Source organism: Berghia stephanieae, chromosome 1 (assembly GCF_034508935.2).
Source record: "Berghia stephanieae isolate SIO BIC M18660-M18661 chromosome 1, UCSD_Bste_1.3, whole genome shotgun sequence".
In the NCBI taxonomy this organism is placed as follows: Eukaryota; Metazoa; Mollusca; class Gastropoda; order Nudibranchia; family Aeolidiidae; genus Berghia; species Berghia stephanieae.
This window is the reverse complement of record NC_088360.1, coordinates 34,354,131-34,376,719: the sequence shown is the minus strand read 5'-3', so window position 1 is coordinate 34,376,719 and position 22,589 is coordinate 34,354,131. Positions and strand designations below refer to the sequence as shown.

The 22,589-nt window shown below is 37.2% G+C and overlaps 1 protein-coding gene across 1 annotated transcript; it reads left to right on the top strand.

Annotated features, from left to right (window-relative positions):
- The first annotated feature begins 124 nt into the window (after window positions 1-124).
- On the top strand, window positions 125-16,962 carry LOC144972693 (uncharacterized). Its single transcript, XM_078914233.1, has 7 exons — window positions 125-946; window positions 2,749-2,886; window positions 3,542-3,671; window positions 10,921-11,006; window positions 12,767-12,835; window positions 14,079-14,170; window positions 16,775-16,962. The coding sequence occupies exons 1-7, from the start codon at window positions 281-283 to the stop codon at window positions 16,860-16,862; spliced, it is 1,269 nt and encodes a 422-aa protein (XP_078770359.1). The 5' UTR covers window positions 125-280; the 3' UTR covers window positions 16,863-16,962.
- Window positions 16,963-22,589: the final 5,627 nt, after the last annotated feature.

Below are 22,589 nucleotides of genomic sequence, written 5' to 3'. Positions count from 1 at the left end.
TACTAAGTTACCGTGCGTCATTACGAGGGAAGTGGCGTCACGACTGTTGAAGCCTATTGCTTGCGAGTCAAATCCAAAATCAAGCAGGTACCTAACATCTCGGTTTCTCCTTCGGTATGGAAGCACTTCATATATCGCAACCAAAATAAAACATGGCAGCGCCCATAGGAACACAAAAAGACGGACCGAATCAGTTTTTGTGATATTTGGTGATTCCATTTAGGTTGACTTAAATAATCGTTTACAGAGCGAGAAAAATCCACAGCGCCATTCTTGTACAATGGCCAACCATTTACCATTAGCTCTGGCTGTCATTCGGCAAACTGGAAGGCTGATGGTACCACCCACGGTCATGAGAATTGGAAATCATACTGGGAAAGTTGCACTAAAAACAAACTTTGGATGGAACCATTTCCGATCGGATCTATTGTTCGTTGGTGAATCTAAAAGAATGATTTCGTCACATCCTCTATCAATACGGTTTTTCTGCCACTCAACAACTGTGAATTGCCAATTTACCAATACCACATGTACAAAAAGAAAATTGCTAACCATTAATCGTCAATGGGTTCAAAACTTACAAGAACAAGACCTAGGAAAGTTAGCTTTAATCCCCATTAATAGACCGTTTACAACTAGTTCCATAAACTGGGATCGTTATAACAAAGAATCATTCGAAGCTTCTGATCGTGGAGCATCAAGATACTCCAAAAGGAGACGTTCTAGTAGCATTGGTCAACTTTCTAACAACAGTCATCCTTTTGATTTTATAAATGACAAAAGAACGCGCTTCAAAATAAAAGAAGCGAAATTGAAAATCAGTAAAGGTGTTAAAAGCATCAGATCTGACCTACACAAAAGACTTCGTGAAAATCTTCAAGATCAAAGAGCGAAGAAAAATGTCCTTGTCCGAAATTTTAAGAGGCAGGTGGTCACGAAGACAAAGGTAGGTATCCAATTTAGAAAATACAGTGCAGCATGGAAATCTCGATAAAGTTGGGACAAGGCCTATTTATCGAGATTCCCATGTTGATTATTTGACAAAGAATATGAGGAAGAATGTGAAATAAATGTGGGAAGTTTTGGTAAGGTCCCATTATAATGTGGTGTAGCAGCTCATTAAGTGCGTTTTCTTTTATTCAATAACAAGTGAAATAATGTCCCCCTTTACGTTTGCTATAATAAGAAGACAAAGCCAACACATTCTATTGTTTATTGGTACAACTCAGCTTGTGACATGTCCTACATATCTCTCTTGAGCCGCTCTTCTCACCTCATCTTCCCAACCCCTAATCACGTCTTTAATACATAACAGTAACAGCCTCAGGTCATCATTGCCTCGCTAGTCTCCCACTGGAACTGGTACACAGTGGATAGAGTGAGGCTTGAATGCTTAAGACACTGGTCAAGTTTACTTCACACACAACCACCACCCCCCCCCCCCCCCCCCCCCCCCCCCCCCCCACACACGCACACACATATACACATATCTAATATGAATACAGTTAAGGCCACATAGATAGTGATGATAGTTTCTGTTCAATACAAACGAAAGATTGTCACTGTGTTGCTATACAGGAATTTTACAAAAATATATGTTGTTATGGGGATATTTTTATCACTAATGATATGCCTGTGTTCGGGACTGGGTCAATAAAACTATACTGATAAAAACTTACTTGCTATTCCTCACTTGAATCCCCAAAATACATCCATCTTGAGTTTTATGCAATCGTTCCAATGATGTTTCAAGCTCTCAAAATTGAGTAGCAGGTCAATATGAGACACAACCTTCTTGGCATACTACAAATTTTCTGCGATCAGTTTAAAGTCATGCATTCTTCTACCAGGAATCCTTATGTCACTTGAAAAGGAAGAAATCACAAGGGTGAATGGGGAAGCACTGTTACAGAATTTTTGGTGATATAAATCTTCACAGCTAGTGCAGTGTGTGTGGTGGCATTGTCATGCATGAAAAACCAATCATCAGATTCTTGTTTCCTTGCAGTTGCAGATATTCTCTCTCAACCTTTTCAGGACTTCAAGATGATAAAAAAGTTATATCCTCATGGGTGCAAGAGTGCCGGCTACTGCCAGCCGATTGGATTACCAAAAAAAAAAACGTCGCCGGATTTTGGATTTGTGATTTTTGTTTTATTTCTTTTTTTTTTTGGTATATTTTTAAATTGTGCAACTTGTGACAAGAAACTTAACAAATTACTGCATTATAACCTTTGGATTAAACATACAACAATTGTGGACTACTATTATGAAGAGTAGATGCTGAGAACAAGACTTCAAATGACGAGGTAATCTTGCAGGCTTTTTCAGATTATATGTCTGGTCATAAGTAGACTTGCAGGCTTTTTGAGGTCCAGTTGCTTGCACCCATGTATCCTGTTTGTCCAGGAGGAACAAAGTCCTTGTGAATTGTGAGCAATTCCTGGTTATCAATGAAAATGATAATCACTTTCCTGTTCATCTCAGGTTGTCAGCAGTCCTGGTTTGCGAGGAACAATCCATTCCCCTGATTCATGAGCAGTCAGAGGGTCAGAAGTATAGGCCCAAATTTCATTTCCTTTCAAATTAGGATTTTTCTTTTCTAATTTAGATTTTCACCCTGCTATGTTTTGGAAAATATTATTTATTTCAGTTACTGGTACTCGAATTTGTTTTCAAAATAAACTAGATTACTTGTATCCCCTAAAGATATTAAATGCAATCATAAATATTTTTTTAAATCACCAGAAAGAGAACATTAAGACAATTCCAAACTTGTTGACAACATTACGCATGGCATCAGCACCATTGTTGTCTTACCTTGTCATCAGTGATCACTATGGATGGGCCTTGTCAATATTTGTTTTAGCTGGATTCACAGATTTGGTAAATAATGAATCCGTTATTTAAAAAAGAATTTACCAAAACATTGGATTTTAAGTGGTCAAGAATATCCTTTCCAATTCAACCCTGTCCACGTCTATCTTGTAAAAGCTTTAATGCTGAAAGGGAATTTGACATTGTATTTCTGTAAATGGTTTGTGTTCCAGAGGTTTCTACAATGTAAAATACTATAAACTGTGTCTATAACTTAAATAGGAATGATATCCACAATCTAATGAGGAATGATATCCACATTCTAATGGCGCTGGGGAAAAAAAAGCAAAAAAAAAAATGGAGAGTTTATTTTCATATTTTGGAGAATGGCTGTCTGCATGTATTTTTCCTTTTTTTTTTTGTTTGTTTGTTTGGTTGTTTTGTTTTTTTGTTTTTGTTTTTTTTTGTTTGTTTGTATTTTTTGGGGTTTTTTTTTGTTTGTTTGTTGTTTTTTTTTTTTTTGCTAAGTTCTCTATTATTTTGTTCCTTAATATTAGTCACACTGTGTTTGTGCTTTTATTTACTAGAAATGATTTGACAGCAATTCAACTTCTTTATTTAAAGTGTTTTTATGAGATAAATGTTTATAGTTACATATTATAAATTAATCGCATGGAATTATTTTTAATGTGATATTAATTGAAATATTGATTTCTCTTTACAGCTGGATGGTTATGTTGCTCGAAATTTCAAGAATCAGAGGACAGCTTTTGGAACAGCTTTAGATCCTCTGGCTGACAAGTTCCTTATCAGTTTTCTTACTGTCTCTTTGACAGTGAATGGTTTGATACCAGGTAATAACATCTGTTATCAATTTTGTCAGTTATAAAGCGATAATCTTTATGGTACCTCATAGGACTATATTTTTGTTATTTGTCTTGCTGTCATTTATTCAGAAATGCTTTAGGACGTCGTAGAAAGTGATATTATGAAACACCTCGTCGATTTCCATCATGGTTTTCAAAGATAAAGAACATGAGAAACATCACCATCTTTGAAGACAATACCATCAATGATAATTGTCAGACAGGTGCAATATTAATATTAGTACTGTTAAGCAAAGCCTTTGACATTGTCCATCATAAGAATCTAACTACTAGCCTGCTTGCTACCCATTGTTGAATATTCAACACACATTCCTTGGTTGCTTTCTTGCTTTTAGACCACACCCAAATAGAATTGTTTGATCTCTAAATGTCGTCAGCAATTCCAATCCTGTCCTATAAGGATATATTATATTCTCAAATAAGACTTTTAACAAACTCTTAGGCTTGGAAAAAGACTATAAAGTGGAATTCTATTCAAAGAAGTGTAAAGATTCATATAAGAAGAGTAACAAAATTTAACAGGTTATCAATGATTACAATATACATGATAATAATTGAAAGACAACCACAAAGACTGAATACATATATGGACAGTGTTGAATTGCAAGGTGTCATGATAATTCTTTTTTTTAATTAAGCATTCCAAAGTGCAATCTATCTAAGCTCTTGAAGTATTAAAAGAGCAAGTGTATACTATAGCATAATATTAAGCTAAAATACAGCAGTTGTGAATGTGGGCCAACGGATTTGTCCAAACAACCACAACAACCATAGTATAAACATGACAAACACAATGCTGGTGAGTGACTGAATGAAAGAGAGAAAAAAAAATTTTTAATAAAGATATTTTTCACAACAGTAAGACGAGAAGCCATCATCCCACTTCAAGGAAGGAAAACCAACATAACCGAAGGAAAGATTTCTTTTGTCTATTTACCCGGCCCCGGAGTAAATTTGCAATTTCTTTTTTACAAACATAGTAAGGCTATTGGATTCTCCCTTGACAACTATAGTAGCAATGACTATCCCGCACAAATCTTTGGGCCTCTTTTTCGCTCACGAAGTGCCCGAATTCGCAACAAAATATGGGACGAAGCCGTTTCGTATATGCTATTTTAAGAAATTAATTACGACCCTGTTTATCGATGAATATGACTGAAAGTTGGCACACAGTTAGAAATAAGGTCATTTTAGATTATGTCAAGCGACAAAACTCGAACGATTACCAGAAGACCATTAAAAATAGATTTTTACTCTTTGGAGTAAAATATTTCTAAAACTACCAGGCGTGGAGGTTTTGTCGCTGACAAGGTAATACATGAACATTTCTTCTTTTTGGTTGTAAAATTTCATTTGAATATGACGAGTACTTTTCCCGTAAACAAAACACCATCCTAATTTGCTCTTCATTCGTAAAAGACAGAATCCATTTTGCCCCCCTACAACCCGAATCACCATACGAGTTCAAAACGATTTGGCACCAGGCTGAGCGGGTCGTGGCAAAGCGCTTTCTGATTGGTTGACCTCGTTTTAAAGTTCATGACTAGTCAAAATGTCTGCGTGATCTCACTGGCAGAGGGGTGTTTATCGTCTGCCATTGGTTTGGGTTCAATAAACAGCTGATAATTTGACTGTTTAATTTACAAGTATTTAAGAAATTATAATGTAAAAGTTTTCGATTGCAATATGATCTACAATCTCAGCATGACTTTAATTATTGTGTTCCAAGTCACGTTCCACCAGTAACCTTTGTCCCCTTGTCCAATTTCTCTTTTCCTTCTACATTTCTTTCGTTTATGTACGCAATCTCTCACTCCCCTCCCCTCTTCTCCCCCCCCCCCCCTCTCTCTCTCTCTCTCTCTCTCTCTCTCTCTCTGTGTGTGTGTGTGTGTGATATACCATCCAGCTCTAAAATTATGTAAGTTAGAACTCTTCTAATGTTTTCATCATATTCTCTATCAAATTTGCCATAAAATTGCCAAGTTTCAATCTTTTAATCCACTTATTACGCAGGATACAACCAAAGGTCGAAAAAAATGCAGAAAAAGCGTCCCATATTTTCGCGTTTATTTCCTCTTTGCGGTCATCCAAATAAATGACACCTTTGAAACTGCATAACTTGTTTATTTATGAATGGATTTTCAAAATTCAAAAACATTTTTACTCAGTGGAGATAGGGCTTTGATTTTAGAAAAAAAATTTCCTCAAAAAGAGAAATAAACATTTTTCATAGTCATTGCTAACTTTAGAAAGTGTGACAGTTTTGGAAAATTTATAAGACAGTTAGGAAATGTCTTTATCCCAGGCGAATTGCAGAATAGGTATAGTGATTAATGCTTTATCAGGCCATATTTATTTGTATACCATAGGAAGATTCTTAAGATTATGGGATGTAAACAGCGAGGAAAGAGGATCTTTGATTGACAACCAGCATATATTTAGACCAGAAAATAAGATGCCATCGATCTGAAACCAGAATATCAATTCCATAAGGTATCCAGTCCTCTGGAAGAGTGGTTTTACACTTGCATTGAGATCGGAACCAGTTTTTTGACATCACACTTGTGTTTCCAACTATGATGATGTAGTTGTTATGATGATGAAGAGATCAAATGTTGATGATGGGAATAGATGTTGTGCATTTGTCAAAGAAACTCACAACATTGCCATCCGGAAATATAATGGACAAATAAACAAAACTATGTGTAACCTTGAACGTTTATCATCTTGCATTAAGCGCCTTATATCACGACTTGAGTCTTAGACAGTGGGTGATAAACAAGAATAATGATTGTTACTAGTTCATCTCACGTCATAGAATCTAGGATCAACCCGGCTCATTGACCCGTATGGCTTTTAGAACTTGATACAAAAACCGTAACTCATAACAAACAGTTTATCTCATATTACAAACGTTTGATTCTAATTTATCTAGATCAAAATATCTAGCCTTAGTTACAACAATCTTGTTTCCAAGAACAAGTCAATTAATTCAATCCTAACTTCAATTGCCCCAAAACATAGTAAACTAAAATGCCTGTCTGTCACTCCCATTTGTCGAAAATCTGTGGTACTGGTCCATGATAAATGGAGACTTGTAAAAACCAGGAAGTTTCAGTGATGTGTAGGTCACCATGCCCTCCAAACTATGCGTGATCCCCGACACCGACCCCACTTCACAGCATCTGGGGAGCCCACTCTTAGGTCATGGTTAGTGCAGCTGGGCCTGTCCTGGCATTCTCTAAGGATGTGCTCCATCGTCTGTTCTGGGCATCCACATGTACACAGGCTAGTCTCAGCCAATCCCCACTTTTTTCATGTTTCCAGCTGTTCTCCCAAGTTTTGCCAGTGCTCTGTTCAGTGTTACCCATTCATTCCCGGGGAGCTCAGTTCTGTACGGCAGTTAATCTCTCGGATCTTCAATGGCTTCATTTGCACGATTGTCATGTGGAAAGTCTGTATACAGCTGCATGATCAGGGTTGATGCTTTCTTCCGTCATGAAGCTCTTTCTCGACTTCAGTCTACTTGTCGTTGGGTTGTGGTCATGGAGGGGGTGCCTTGGGTCCATTTCCTGGCTCTTTGAATGTGGGGAGGTGCAATGCCAGCCAGCCAATGGTTTCAAGTTACCAGGAATAAACCAGGAATAATCCAGCAGGTGTTTTGTAGCTCAGGGTCAATCTATTTGGCATCGCAGGATCTTGCCCAAAATGGTGAGGCATATTCAACTGATGAATAGCAGAGGGCTTGTCCAGTTGTCCTGATTGTTTTTGGATCTGCTCCACATGTAGTGTTTGCCAGTTTTCCCAGGAGGTTGTTTCATGTGGCCACCTTTGCTTTTGTTTTCTTTGTGTGCTGAGAGAAGGACAGTGTGCGGTCTAAGGTGACCCTGAGGTACACAGGGAATGTGTTGTTCTCCAATATGTTCCCATTCCAGGAGATATTCAGTTTCCTGTTGGCGTGACGGTTTTTTTAATGGAAGGAACACACTTGAGTTTTTCCTGGGTTGGCATTTAGTGAGTTCTTTAAACAATACTCAGAGAGTGTCTTCAGGGCGTCTTTTAGTCTCTCCTCAATGGTCTTGAAATCAGAGACCCATCTAGTTCTCCTCTATACTCCATACCACTTAGATTTTCTTCGATATGACCACACCAGCACTGCGCATCCGTGATCCAGCATTCCATCTGTTCACGGCCAATTAACCTTACTTTGCACATGGTCCATACAGATGGTGGTCAAGGGAGGTTACTCTCCCTGTTCTAGTCTGTGTTGGTTTTATATCATGATTCAAAATTCGTTATAATTCAGATTTGAACGAATGAACAATATATAATTTCCCATCAGTTTACAGAATAAAGTTTAAGCTATTTCTGGATATCTTTTTCATTTCTCTCAGTTAAATGACTAGGATGCTGTGATCTGTCAGATTCAGAAGTTTATTTCTTGAGTGAATTTTTAAATTTGTTTTTATGTGTTTTAATTAAATTGTGCACTATGAAATATAATTTAATCATTCTCTTTAGAAAGATGAAAGTTTCCTATCTGATTTACACATAAATTTTAAATGACTGGTAATCACATTTCCCTAAAAAAAATTGTTCTTCTTTCATTATATAATCAATATGTCTCTCTTAGGATTATATTTATATATTCACATTCTGTTGGGTTTTTTTGTTTTGTTTTTTGTTTTGTTTACTTTGGTTTCCTTTGTCATTGTGTTGTGCTTATTTTGCTGTTTATGTTTATTTATTTACTTAGTTAATTTGCTTTTGTTAAAGGATTAAATATTTTAGGGTGATGGAACATTCAGAAATAGACCATAATGATAAACTTAATAAGCTGTGCAGATTGTGCTCTGGCACACGGAAAACCCATGACTTCTGATATTAAAGAGGCGGAGGGGGTGGTGGCATACATGCACAGTTACAGACATATATTCCCATACACAGTCATCCCCCAAACACCCCATACTAGGGTCACATTGCATTCCGTGGATTGATAGGCATAGTTTTGGAATGGGCTTTCATGGGGAGCAGGGGGGAAAGGTTGCATTCCACTATTGCAAAGATAGAAAAACGGGCATCAGGTTTAAGGTCAGAGAGTAGGAAACTTGCTTGCATCATGGTAACGTCTTTATTACAAACAGATCCAGAGCTAAAGTTTTACAATCTAAGTAAAAGAAATCCTTCCATAACCATTTCCTCCTCACACAGAAATCTGATGTTGCTATGTCATTGCTAATAAACAGAACAATTTATCTCAATTGTAGATTTGGACACTTACCCAAAATTCCTAGATTTTATCTGTCATTCTTCTGTCCAGTGCTGAATTTATCAAGACCGCGTATCTGGTTTTTCTCTCACCAACTCAAGTATGCTTGATAAACATCTATGACACCCGTCAAACTCATTCAATGCACAGACAACATAAACACACAATATTAATATTATACTACCATAAAATATCCATATACACAACTATTACAAAGTTATCTTAGAGCAAACCACCAAAATTGTCAAGTATTTCCTTATGTTATAAGACTAGGACAGCTAGCTTGGAAAAAGTGTAACTGTCCTTGCAGTCCTAAAAGGGTTAGTTGACTATATACTTTATCTATCTGTCTTAAGTCATATCAAAATTCAAGTGAATGTTTGGTGAATTAACTGGACTATGATTTTTTTTTTTTTTTTTGTCAAACAATTTATAATTAGTACAATTTACAATATATCCCATTTTAAGAAGTGAAATTACGATGTTATCTTGCCTCTAGAAGTATGAAAATTGTTGTATGCCTCGTCAATCTTATTGAAAATATATTTTCGATGATAAATATGTAAAATTTGTCTCATATATATAATTATTGCATGGTTTTTGATTACAAAAATACAATCACCATACAACAGAAATAAGCTGTTATCCAGGTAAAATTCTTGCCTGCTCTGATAATCATTGACCGTGACGTGACCCGAAGAGGCGCGTGCAAGCAACTCTGCTGTAGGTATACTAAGTTATCAAGCTTAGTTGCCATACCGTGATGCAAGGCAAAGATCATCAGCATATAGAAACTTCCGGCATTCTTGAATTCATGTTAGTCGTTGGTATAAATGTTGAAATGGATAGGTGCAAGTACCGATCCTTGAGGGAGTCCGTAATTTTGTGATCTCCATCTGCTTTTCTTCCCATCCATTTCCACAAAAAAAGCGACGGTTTGACATAAGGAATTTTATTATTGCAACTACTTTTGTGTTACAAGTTACTCTTGCAACCTTTAGGAGCAGTTTCCTGTTATTTACTGTGTCATAGGCAGCTGTTAGGTCCACGAATACAGCCCCTGTAATTTGTTTGTTCTCGTAGCCATCTTCGATGTATTGTGTCAAGTTCAGGAGTTGGATACAGGGCGGAAACCAGCTTGGTCAGGTGACAGATGTTCTTCTACTGTTTGGGAAATCCTAGCTAGTATCATACGCTCATTTACTTTGTACAGTATGCAGAGGAGGAATATTGGTCTGTAAGATCTTCTTTAGGTCCAAATAAGATTGAAAACCGCCTGGAAGGTTAAGTTGTTGGGTTTTTTTCAGGGTTTTTTTTTTCATTTTTTAAAAATCTTCCAAACATGGCTTCATTAATCCTCTTTTTTATTCTGACTGCCGAGCGGCTCGTTTTGCCTTACACTCTACACATGTACACACAGAACATGACATCTAGGTCTTAAAACGACACATCTATGCCATGGTAGAAAAGCGAGTGTATCGTTGCTTGCAATTCAACCCCATGACTGATTCACTGCTCGCAAGACCCTTATAGACCAATGCCCGTCCCAGCTCTAACCAGAATAAGTATTGACTGCCCTGTCAGCATAGATAGTTACAAAGTTTGTATAAAAGGTTTGAAATTTAATATTCAATAGAAACAAAACATAACCTCCTTATATGTTCCTTGGATAGATTGCAAATTTATCTTTTATATTACTAAATTTGTCTCAAATTAACATGTTGAATCGTTTAAAAAGATATTGTTTTTGATTTCCCAATAATTGCATTTGTTTCAGCAAGGTAAAATGAACTGTAATTATCAAGGGGTGATGGTAACGGTAAAATTTCAATTAAATTCTTTATCTATATTTCTCATTTTCAGCTACTAAGTATTGAGCATTAATCATCAATACTTCATTTTACTTTTTGGATGTTGATTTTAACACCATTATGCACTTCTTTTCAGTTCCACTCACAGTGCTGATACTTGGTAGAGATGCTGGACTTGTGGTTGCTTCCTTCTATATTCGTTATATTTCTTTGTCACCTCCAGTAAGTAGTTGTATTGATCCATAACTTAAGTGCTAACATTTGAAAAGAACCATCGCAGTAAGTGATGCTAATTAACTTAAATATTTATAAATGTTGAATGAAATTTCGTTTGTATTATTAAACTTGATTGTAGCTACAGTGCACTCTGGATACGTCGATGTTGCCTAAGTCGATTTTTACCCAAGTCGATTTTTTGTCTTGGTCCCTCCCCCTTCTTCCTATATAACATTAGTAAAAAAAAAAAAAAAATCCACATAAGTCGATGTCGCTTAAGTCGATGTTCTTATCACTCATGACTACAATAAAATCACAAATAATCAAGTATTTCCATTGGTTAAAAAAGCTACCAGTAAGAATTTTAAGTGGCTAAGAATATCCGCGAACGATTGGCGCACATCGATGTGATTTAGGTGCTTTGCCTGACGTTTGTGTTCAATGTACATAAGCAGTATTGAATAACTTTAATTTCCCCATCTCAAATTTTACATTGTCGCAACTTCAAGTTCAAGATTTTTTAAATTCTAATTCCAGGCCATCCTATGTAATGGCCCTCTTAATTAGTATCAATTTTATCAAGAAGAATTCATGTCAAGTCTACAACTACAATGGCAAACCTATCACGGAAAAGGAAGATTCGATGCATTTGGAAAGTTTGGCATGCGACAGAAAATCATCGCATAGGAAATTGGCATACCAGCTATTTCTGTCTCGACGATCTACAAGAATCATGACCTTGACCTAGAGGCTCCTACCCTTCCGCTTTTTTCGCGGAATAATTTCACTTAATTGGTATACATTCCACATTCAAAGCAAAAATTCCGTTTTCCACCTTTCCCATGGATGAAAATTTTTTTAAAATCTCTAGTGAAAAAAAAGTGAGCTATGGCTTATTTCGTCAGCATCTCCTATGGTCAATCAACACACATTTTGTGTATGATTAGTCCCTTCAAAGTGTGTGCTGCTGATGTCTGATAATATTATATGTTTGGGAGGGGGGTTGACGAAGTATTATTATTATTATTATTGTGACTCCAATTCGTGAGGTCAATGACCTTGGTAATATTATATGTTGGCTCCAATCGGTAATAATATTATTGAGTACGGTCAGCTTCTTTCCCTATTTAATTTTAGCCCTGTGTACCGGCATGCGCGTTTGTTTGATTAGGTGTGTGCGTGTGTGGGGGGGGGGGGGGGGGGGAGGAGGGTCCTGACAAGGTTAAATCCATCCATTCAATACTATACTTTGTTCTCAGACGGCCAGGACCTGTGTGTTCTCTATTATTATTTGACCCTATTCTTAGTCTTTACACAATCTTTACATTTTGACACATTTTATATTTTTAATCATTTGAGTACTTTTGGATTATCTATTAAATTTTCTGCTGCAAAGCATGTCATAGTCAATAACAGTAAGTTGATTCCGCTTTTTTATCTCAAATTCCGATTTTTATGTATTCTGATTCCTCTATGGGGCTATTGGGGGTAGAAGTCTCTGATGACCACTACAGAGACCGCGCGATATGAAGGGACATACTTATTCTAGATTGGGTTGCTTTGTTCACATGCGATTTTGCTCATTTGGTTACACTCCGGTTAAGTTGATTTTCGGATAAGTCAATTTTTTTCTCGGTTCCCCTGGGCATCGTCTTATCCGGAGTCCACTGTAATAAGAATTTTTAAAATACTTTTTTAATGAGAGAAACATCTCTTTATCAGATTTGTAATACTGTTATAATAAAAATCATTTCATACCATTTCAGAGAACATTGGCAAGGTATTTTGATTTCTCACATGTGACTGCAAAGATTTACCCATCTAATATTAGCAAGGTAATGCCGAGACTAAAATATTTGTCATTAAGAGCCGAAGTTTATCCTGATATATATAGCGCCAAACAGACAAAAGCGATTGCTTACCATCCTTTGGAAGGGATGCTAGTCTACTGCTATTTACTTTATGCCAGATCTAACAGACCCAGCTATCCAAGGGGTCAGAAAAAAATATCAACTTCATCCGGGATTGATCATATTCCCTTTACGTGTGAAGTGAGTTCTCTATCAACTGAGCCATTAGGATCCTAATGCCTAGACAAGATACTTAAAAATACAGCAGCCGAGGGGCTTTTCAGTGAGAGAGTCTATATGTGACTCAACACCTCAAAACTGTATTATGTCTGGATGGTTTAGATGCTGAAATGTGCATTTATAGTCGAAAATATTATATTTGGTTTTACAGTTGAAGTTGGATTTAACAAGGTCTTTGGGAATCCGACCTCATTGAATGCAACCTTGTTGAATCTGGAGCCCACTGTATGGTTTATTGAGGAGGCTGGATATAGTATTTGAAAGTTATGTGCGGCTTGTAGTTTTGTGGTATGACATTCGCTTTTGGATCGGAAGTTCCTGGGTTTGAGCGTCTCTCGGCTCATAGTTGACTCCTTGGAAAAGGCTCTACTCACATTCTCTCACTGTACTCAGCTGTAAAATGAGAACCTGGCCATTAACAGTGTTATTGTATCTGTCGGAAAAAATTGTAATATCGCCCAACAGGCATCATGTCATGTCCTACATGTTAAGTGTTACTTTTGGCCAGGGACCCTTTGTTAAGCGCTTTGAGCACATTTAGTGTATATTTCGCTCTATCAATAAAAAAAAAAGCTCAAGTTTTTTTTTTAACGTGCCAAAACCCAAACTTTATAATTTCACCATCTTAACCTTAGATTGACAATTTAAAATCAGATTCACCCTGTTATAATATTGGATTGATGCGATTGGCCACATGGAATTTTTGTTGAAGAGATATTATGTACGTATCCTCAGACCACAAGAATTTATTTTTTTCTCCTGTCAGAGTTTCATACAAAAGTGTCACTATTTAAATTAAATGACTAATACTATTTGATTAAAATGATAAACGCTAACAACGATAAGTTGAATATACCTCTTGCTTTGAATAATTTATTTTCTCTCTTTCTTTTTTTTTTCAATCAATTATTTTAATAGGTTGTCCAGTTTATAGTTGTGAAAAGTTTTTTTAATGTATGCTCTCATTTCTTCACTACGATATATCCAGATTAACACTGCCATCCAGTTGTCGTTTGTGGCTTGCACTCTGGCCGCACCTGTCTTTGACTTTGTGGAGAGTCCTTGGCTACAACTTCTTATGTAAGTTTTTAGGAAGTTTTCAACTAACAACCATTCTGTGATGAATTGTTAACTTATGTTTTTTTTTTAGGGGGGGGGGGTCAATTTATAATTTATATACAGTGCAATATGAGTACGTTGAACACCACATTCGACAAATTCAATTGTTCAACGAACAAGGACAGATTACGTCCATCTTTACCTTAGTAACTTTTTCACAGTATCCACAAATGGTTTCAGGGTTTGGACGAACTAAACTGAGCGAAGAGAAAGAAAAAAAGCAGAACGTGTTGTGTCGTGGCCTTCTTGAACTCATAGTCTGGTACTGATCAGGGAATTATGTCAGTAAAGGGCGGCAGTCGATGAAAAGAAAGTTTATTACGGTACTGTGAATTGTATTCAATAGCTAAACCAATGGAATATTATAGATATTTCTGAACACCACTGATAACTTAACTTTTCATTTTCATTTTGTGATCGCCTACTTGAATAGTGAGATACATTTTTGATCAGTCTCAGGCAGAGCCATCTTTGAGCTTTACCATCCGAAGCAGTCAGCCCCACTGTTTGTGAATATTTTATCACAATATTTTGATACACTGATGAAGGAATTGCTTTCGAGATAACCAAATTTGAGTGATGATCAGAATCTGTTGGGCTCATTGTTTTGGGTGACACACAGGTAAGTACTTACGATTAGTGCGGGGCGGTCCTTGGCAAGCTTAAGGACCACGGTCCTACGGTCCTTGGGAAATGAAGACCGCAAGGACCGGTCCTTTTCGACATTGAACATTCCTGAGAGACTGTTGGAAATTCGAACCGGTTTGACCTTTGAGACCGTGGGATCGTTCATTCTTGAACCGTTAAAGACCGCTACACGATGAAAACCGTGGTCTACAGGAGTAAAACACACGGAGTAGTCACACTCATTTCAAATTGTAACCTAATTAGAGAAGAGGGGTGATGCCTTCTTTATTTGCTCACCGTACTTCATTGTTACTTCGATAATTTAATAAAATTTGAAATTTCTCCCCCTTAACGGAGATAATGGCCCCCCCCAAGGGCTTGATCGGGTTGTTCGGGGCGTTGAAACCCCCCCACAACTCCTACCCCCCCCCCCCCGCCCCACACACACACACACACACACATTAGAGGGCAGCGAGCATTGAAGAGTAAGAGAGAGACGTGAAGTTATAATGAGAGGGGGTGGATGAGGTAATAAGAGGGGTCGATGGTGACTTTTCGCCAGATCTAACAAACTCAGCTACCCATTCATTGCTGAGTAGACAGGGATTCAGAAAAAAATTGACTGCACCCGGGATCGATCTCTGGCCCTTTGCGTATAAAGAGAGTGCTCTATCAACTGAGCTATCGGGGTCCCCAAATATTCTATTGGACTTTTTTAAAATTCAGACGTTATAACTGGGTTTTTTGGAAGGAAGAAACTAATGAAACTCATATTATTTGATTAGTAAAAACACCAAACGAAATTTTAATATTATTGTATTATTTTAAATGACAACACTGCGATAGAAAGGAGTGGTGACAAGAGATGGACAAAAGAAAACAAAAAATCGGATTTGCTACTTGCTAGGTTCGACACACACACACACACACAAACACACACATCTTTAGTAGTCACATACATTTCAAACAATAACCCATTAGAGAAGAGGGGTCATGCCTTCACCATAGATCATTGTCATTGCGATCATTATGGTGTAGTAAATTTTGAAATTTACCCCGTATAATGGAATCGTCCAAGGCGTGCGCCTCCTGTTCCCCCCATCTCACACACGAAAGGGCGGTTTGCGGAGTGGAGGTTGGTGGTCGTCTGCCTATATGGTCGTCTGTGTCGTTTAGTGTATGGCAAAGGGGGGTGGGTGCGATTAATTAAGTGGGATGGGTGGTGATTGGTGGAAGATAGGCAACCGAAGCAACGAATCGCTGGGGAAGTAGTAGGCTATGGCACGAGACCGTAGGACCGTGGTCCTTGCAAGGACCGCCCCGCACTAGTTGAAAGGTGATAAGAAGTGAGGACCGCCGCCGGTCTTCCCCTATGGGACCGGTCTTCGGTTCACAGCTAAAAGACCGTGGGACCGCGGTCCAGACCGGTCTTCAGCGCGGCACTACTTACGATAGCTATGGTCTCAGGTTGTGGGTTTACGAAGGTTACAATTCTGAAGACAAGCGTGTGGGTTTGAGTTGTGAATTCCCTATTTTGCCAACAGAAAGGCATAGATGACTTCATCAACCTGCAAATCATGGGTGCACAAAAATTGAGATCAGTAGGTTTCATCACAGTTTGTGTCCCTTATCTTAAACTGCTGTTCCCGTAATCATCGAAACACAGATTCAACTAACTTTTCTGGCTGCCACATGTAGTTCGACGAGTGCGTGTTGTACTGTATCTCTATACAGCTCTGTTACCAGAATTCAATGTTTATCAAAGGCTAAATAACATTTGTAGGGTAAACTTAAGATTGAAGGATGGATTGTACAATGATCCAAAACTTTATCTTATCTAAATATTTCTGTGTATTGTGGGTTAAACTTATATCTCAGATTTAATATAAGTGCAATGTCTTGATGTTATTTTTCTTTTTTTGATCTTCATCCTTTTAGGTACACAACGGCTGCAACAACTTTCCTCTCAGGAGCTGATTACGTGTTGACCTGGCGACGACGTTTGAAAATAATAAAAAATACGTAAACTTCGGTGATAATGTCATCTTCAAATTTTGATTCTATACTTAGAAAAATTAATGTCTTGTTAGACAATAAAACATTTAATAAAATATATGATCAACAATGATATTTTTGTAAACTTACCATTTTTTTTTGTGTGTGTATGTGAGAAAACTTACTCAGGTAACTGTAGTCATGTCTCTATAATGCAGAACTAGATATTAAATCTGTCACACATCAGAATGATTTATGTTTCGAAATAACATTGATATTGATAGGTTGAATATAGCATAAGTCTGTTGATTGCTTAATGTATCCAGCCAAAAGAAGTTTCACTATTTCTTTATCAACAAATTTAGTTTCTTTAAAGTTAAGTTCCTTGTTTGAAATGTCGAAAGGCTCAATTAGCGTTTTGGATTTTTCCGGCACACTGTGGTGAATCCAGTCTTACACTGTTCCATTTTAAATATTTATACACAAAAGTGTAATTCTGTCTAATTTTTTAGGAAGCATACTGATGTGATAATTATAAGACATTCTGGTAGTTTTGAAGTTTATATTCAGTGGAAAATCAATACAAGAGCCTAATTGGATATAAAAGGTGCCAAAACCCTCTTAATATCTCAAAATAAAATGAATTAACCCACATTACACTCATGCATGCCTATAACTAAAGGCAACGGAGAGCTAGGCTAGGTCTGGTTTGTAAATACTGTGTGTGTGTGTGTGCATGTGTAGGCTTCTTACTACAAAACTAACATTGGCCTCTCTGCTGGCAGACAATGTGTAGCACAAAATATAAACACAAACACATATACGCTCTCTCACACACACACACAATGGTCACTTTGAAAGTGAGAGAGAGAGATAGAGATTACAAATGATTTTAAAAATAGTGGGTAGTCCATTTGGGTGATTTTCCTTGAAATTCGACTATAACATGTCTCGGTTTCAAACAGGGATTTTAGGCTAGTCAGATCATGCCAGTTATAGCAAGTTCCATTGTAGATTCTTCGTTACTACTACTACCAGTTGTATTGAAATTGAAATGGAAATGAAGCACAACAGACTGCCAACCTCATGTTTGAAGTTGCCAAGTTGGATTCGTCAAAATGAGCTGCAATCACGATTTCTGTTTGGAATTCCTCTAACCTGCTATCTCTGCTACGAGTCGAATGTTGTGAAGTAATCTAAGAATGCAGCTGAATTGTTTTCAAATGATCAATATAATCACGTGGTCTCTTCATCAAAGGCTGAAATGATATGTTGGCATATTCCCGCTGTAAAAAGTTTATTTGCATCGTTAACAAAGAATAAAGTTTTTGAAATTGTACTTTTGTCAAAGTTATGTAATCCTCTTCATTTGTATGTACCGAAGCAATTAGTTTGGGCCTTACTTACTTACTTAACCCTCTTTGGGCCTGATGAACATATGACATCCACCAAACATCTCCATTTTTTGCAGTCGGCTGTATCCCAGGACAGGCCTGCTTCCTTTATTTCTTTTTCCATGGTCCTTCACCAGGATTCTTTGGGTCTTGCTGCCTCCCAATCACCATTCAGATTATCAGCCTTCTGTTTATGATACAAGCCACCAATCAATTTGTGTGGCTTGATGGCTCTGTAGTACGGCATCTTGTCTTATACAAAAGTTAAACAATGTTGAGCATGGTCAGTGGCCAGGTGGGTGACAAAGGTCATGGACAATTCTGGTCCTGACACTTATGTCCTTCACTGCGTGGAATCAGCGCTATTTCAGTTGGAACTCCCAAGGGACCAATAACCCTCCCTGCTCGCTACCTGCATGAGGTCATTGGAGTTCAACTGGTATCAGGCAGTGCCGTGTCCAATGGGGGCAAATATGGATATTTATGGTCTTATAATATGTCTGTATAGCGGGAAAACAATAACAGACTCTTTCACTTTATTATTTTGATTTGAAAAATCAGTTGTCTTTCTAAACATCAGTGAAGATTTGACATTTTTGTGGTTAATAGTTTTCTTTGAATATCACAAATTGTTGATCTAATTTTAAGGGCTTGTAAATTATGGTGCACTTAAATAAAAAATTTGTTATTCAAAACTCAGCGGCAGTATCTCAAGAATTTTGATAAATATCAAAAGTACATATATGCATCTATGTTCCTGTGCAATATTATCATATTGGCAGTTGATTTTCTCGATTTATTCATGGTTTTGTAAGTTCTGTGTATTGTTTTTTACCAATTCCGTTCCTCTCAAACAGTTGTGTTGATCATAACAGTAAACTGATATGATTTATGTCTTTGTAAAATAACTCATAAAGATAATATTTTATTGACCAGTAAAGACTAAAAACTAATATTGTGTATGATTTCAATATCTCAATTTACTATCAATCTGCCTATAAAGTATGACTTCTTTACAAGAAAAAAATCAATCACCCAACAAGGTTACTGGACATACTACAAATATTGCAGTATCAATCATCAATTACAACTAACACTAAGCACTGGTACTGTTAAATTAAATGATTTGATCAAACAGACGGAAATAGTATGTAGACAAAAGAGGATTCAAAATTATGAGGGCATATAGTTCATTCCAAGTAGTAATCTTTTTCTCCTTATTGACCAACTCCATTCAAAACGAACACACTATCCATACAGGTTATATAGAATCATCTCCTTTCCTCCAAGAAAACACATTTAGTCATTGTCTTATAAAGTCATCTGATATACCATTGAACTCCAGTCAGTCAAATTTAGAGATAAAACAATTGAATAACAACCAGAGTCAAATCAGTATAACGCCACAGGCATACCACAGCAAGATCATTTAATTTTTGGGAAATCACTGCCATATATATCTGGACGCTTCAGTCTATAAAAAGTTAACACTTTCACTTGTGCACAAAAGGAGAACTTGAACTTACATTATATTACTTATTCAACATGCAAGAATACCCTAAACATTGACACCTATATGACACTATAAAGTCGGCATTTCCTGAGACAACCACACAAAAGCAGTACCGTATACATCTTCAAACTATAATGCCTAACAGTCATAAAAAATATAATTTTGACTTGAATCGTAAGGGATTTAAGTATAGAAAAAAAAAAAAAAGTTATCAAGCCATTAAAAAGTTGGCTTTCAAATGTGCCCAAAACTCATAATATTTAAATCAGTTAAATGCTTAAAAAATAATATTAATATTATTTTCGTCTAATGGTTTATATTTTATTCCTAAACTGATATTTGGACATAATTCATGGCATGGAATACTATGGGAGAGAAAATAAGGATCTCACCAAGTCATGCCAAATAAGAAATTTACACTAAAAAATTCATATCTTTTAAGGTTTTACTGCCCGGACAACAAAACTTGGCATGTGTCAAGATCATCATTTTTACTTTATATTGATGCTTGTTTCAATCATTTTCTGCCGCTGGGAATTAAAATATTGATATGCAAATTACAACAAATTAATTTCATTGATAGCTCAAAAACCCACTAAATTGACACCTCTCTTATGAGCAGCCTTAAGAGGATACATTATTATAAACCATGGCATATGATGAAAGAAACCTTTGCTTTGCGGTGAGGGAACAATTTTCAGATTTGTGTTAGCAACTGAGCAATACCATGAAATATTGCAACAATTAATTACCATCAGCGGCATCACAGATTCCTACTGACCGCTACCTGTTCCACCCATGGGTTGACCCCACTAATGGGGTCAGGTTGACCTAACACTGAAATACCGCTCAGAGGGGGAAATGCCACGCAGTGCCTTGGGCAAGGCACTTGATACATATTACCCCACTCAATTCAGGTGTGAATGAGTACCTTGGTTTTAGGCAGTGGCTAATATTGTAAGAGTGCAAGTACCAAAAGGATGCCTAACAAGCGATCAGTACAGTATAAACCGGAAATTCTTTCCTTACAGCCTGCTTGAGGGAATAATGTTCATTTTGTTATTTTTATTTGCTTAGAGCGGGATAATTTCTCATATGGGAACATGGAGTCATGTAAGTAAATTGAGGGGTATCTAGATGCATATTTTAAAAAATTTTTAAGTAAATTATCCTTATTCATCTCTAAGGGGAAAGTTTTCTTTGGGTCTATTTGATGATGATGTGATGGTGGTGGTTGCAGTAGTAGTGGTGGTTGTAGTAGTAGTGGTAATGACGATGTGGTGGAGGTGGTTGTAGTAGTAGTGGTAGTGATAATGTGGTGGTGGTGGTTGTAGTAGTGGTGGTAATGATGATGTGGTGGTGGTAGGTGTAGTAGTAGTGGTAATGACGATGTAGTGGTAATGGTGATGGTTGTAGTTGTAATGATGATGTGATGCTGGTGGTTGTAGAAGTAGTGGTAGTGATGTTGTAGTAGTAGTGGTAGTGATGATGATGTGGTAGTGGTAGTTGTAGTGGTGTTGCAGTGATGATGATGTGGTGGTGGTGGTTGCAGTCAGTAATAGTGATGACGATGTGGTTGTGGTGGTTTAGTAGTGGTGGTAGTGATGATGATGTGGTGGTGGTGGTGGTTGTAGTAGTAGTGGTAGTGATGATGGTTGTAATACTAGTGGCAATGATGATGATGTGGTGGTTGGAAAGGGGGGGGGGGGGCTGGGGGGTATCCTTGTATTGGAACAAATTGACCTCACCGGAATTTGACGGAAGTTGCCCGGAGCCCGGAAATATTTGCTCCAGACCGGAGTTTTTTCCGGTGAAACCGGAGTTTTGGCATCACTGCCACGGGCGGAAGACAGGATAAAAATAGGAATCGGCCTCACAAAGTGAGCTAGGTTGAGATGATTTATTGAAGGCCAGATAGCACGGGGAAGAGTAGAACTTTGTATGTACCTTTTGAGTACAAGGCATATGCTTCTATGCTGCACTGCACACACTTTACCACAGTGGAATGTTCATGATGTAGCTGTTGAGGACTTTCAATTCTCATTACAGGACAAGGACAGACAGCTATGTGGACATAAGTGCAATTTGGTTTATCAAGCTAAGGGGAGGTCCAAGGGTCTTCAAATTTTTAAAGTGGCACTGAGCTTCCAATCGTTTTTAGGAGTTAGCACTTTTTCAACATTAAGACTCTCAGATCATTCATTACCAGGAAAAATAAAGATGATGAGAACTAAGTGAAAAGTTTGTTTTTTTTTCAGTTTAAGAATGATACTGATACAGTAGCAAAAAATAAAAGAGTCACCTCATGAGCATTGTTGCTTATATCAACAATATTGATTACAGACATTGGTCAGTTCAAAAGCACAGTCTGAGGTGAATATACAAAATCAAGGATCTGAAAATCTCTTCTTAGGAAGAAGAATTTGTTCTTGGAAACTCTGAAATGGGGAATAACTCTTATAGGATTGTAAATACAGTGCAACTTCTGTATAACAAAATTGCTCGAGACTGGGAAATTGTCGTTATCCAGGGATGTAGTTATTATGCAGATCTGTAAATGACATACAAAAAACTGTCATGCCAGGAAAAATCCGAGCAATCTCAATCCAGAGCAAAGACGGAGTACAACAAGAAAGGGAGAAAATAGATATAGGGAAATATATGACATCAAAAGTGACCTCTCCACCCACCATGGAAAGTCAGACGACCCCATCAACCACATGGGGTGATTCAAGAGGGATAAAAGAGAATTCAAAAGTTTACCTACCCCTATATCTCATTGGGGTTATTTCTAACTTAAGAGGCTCAATCCCACTGGGATTAATTTTAAGAGTAAGAGCAATCGAGAAAG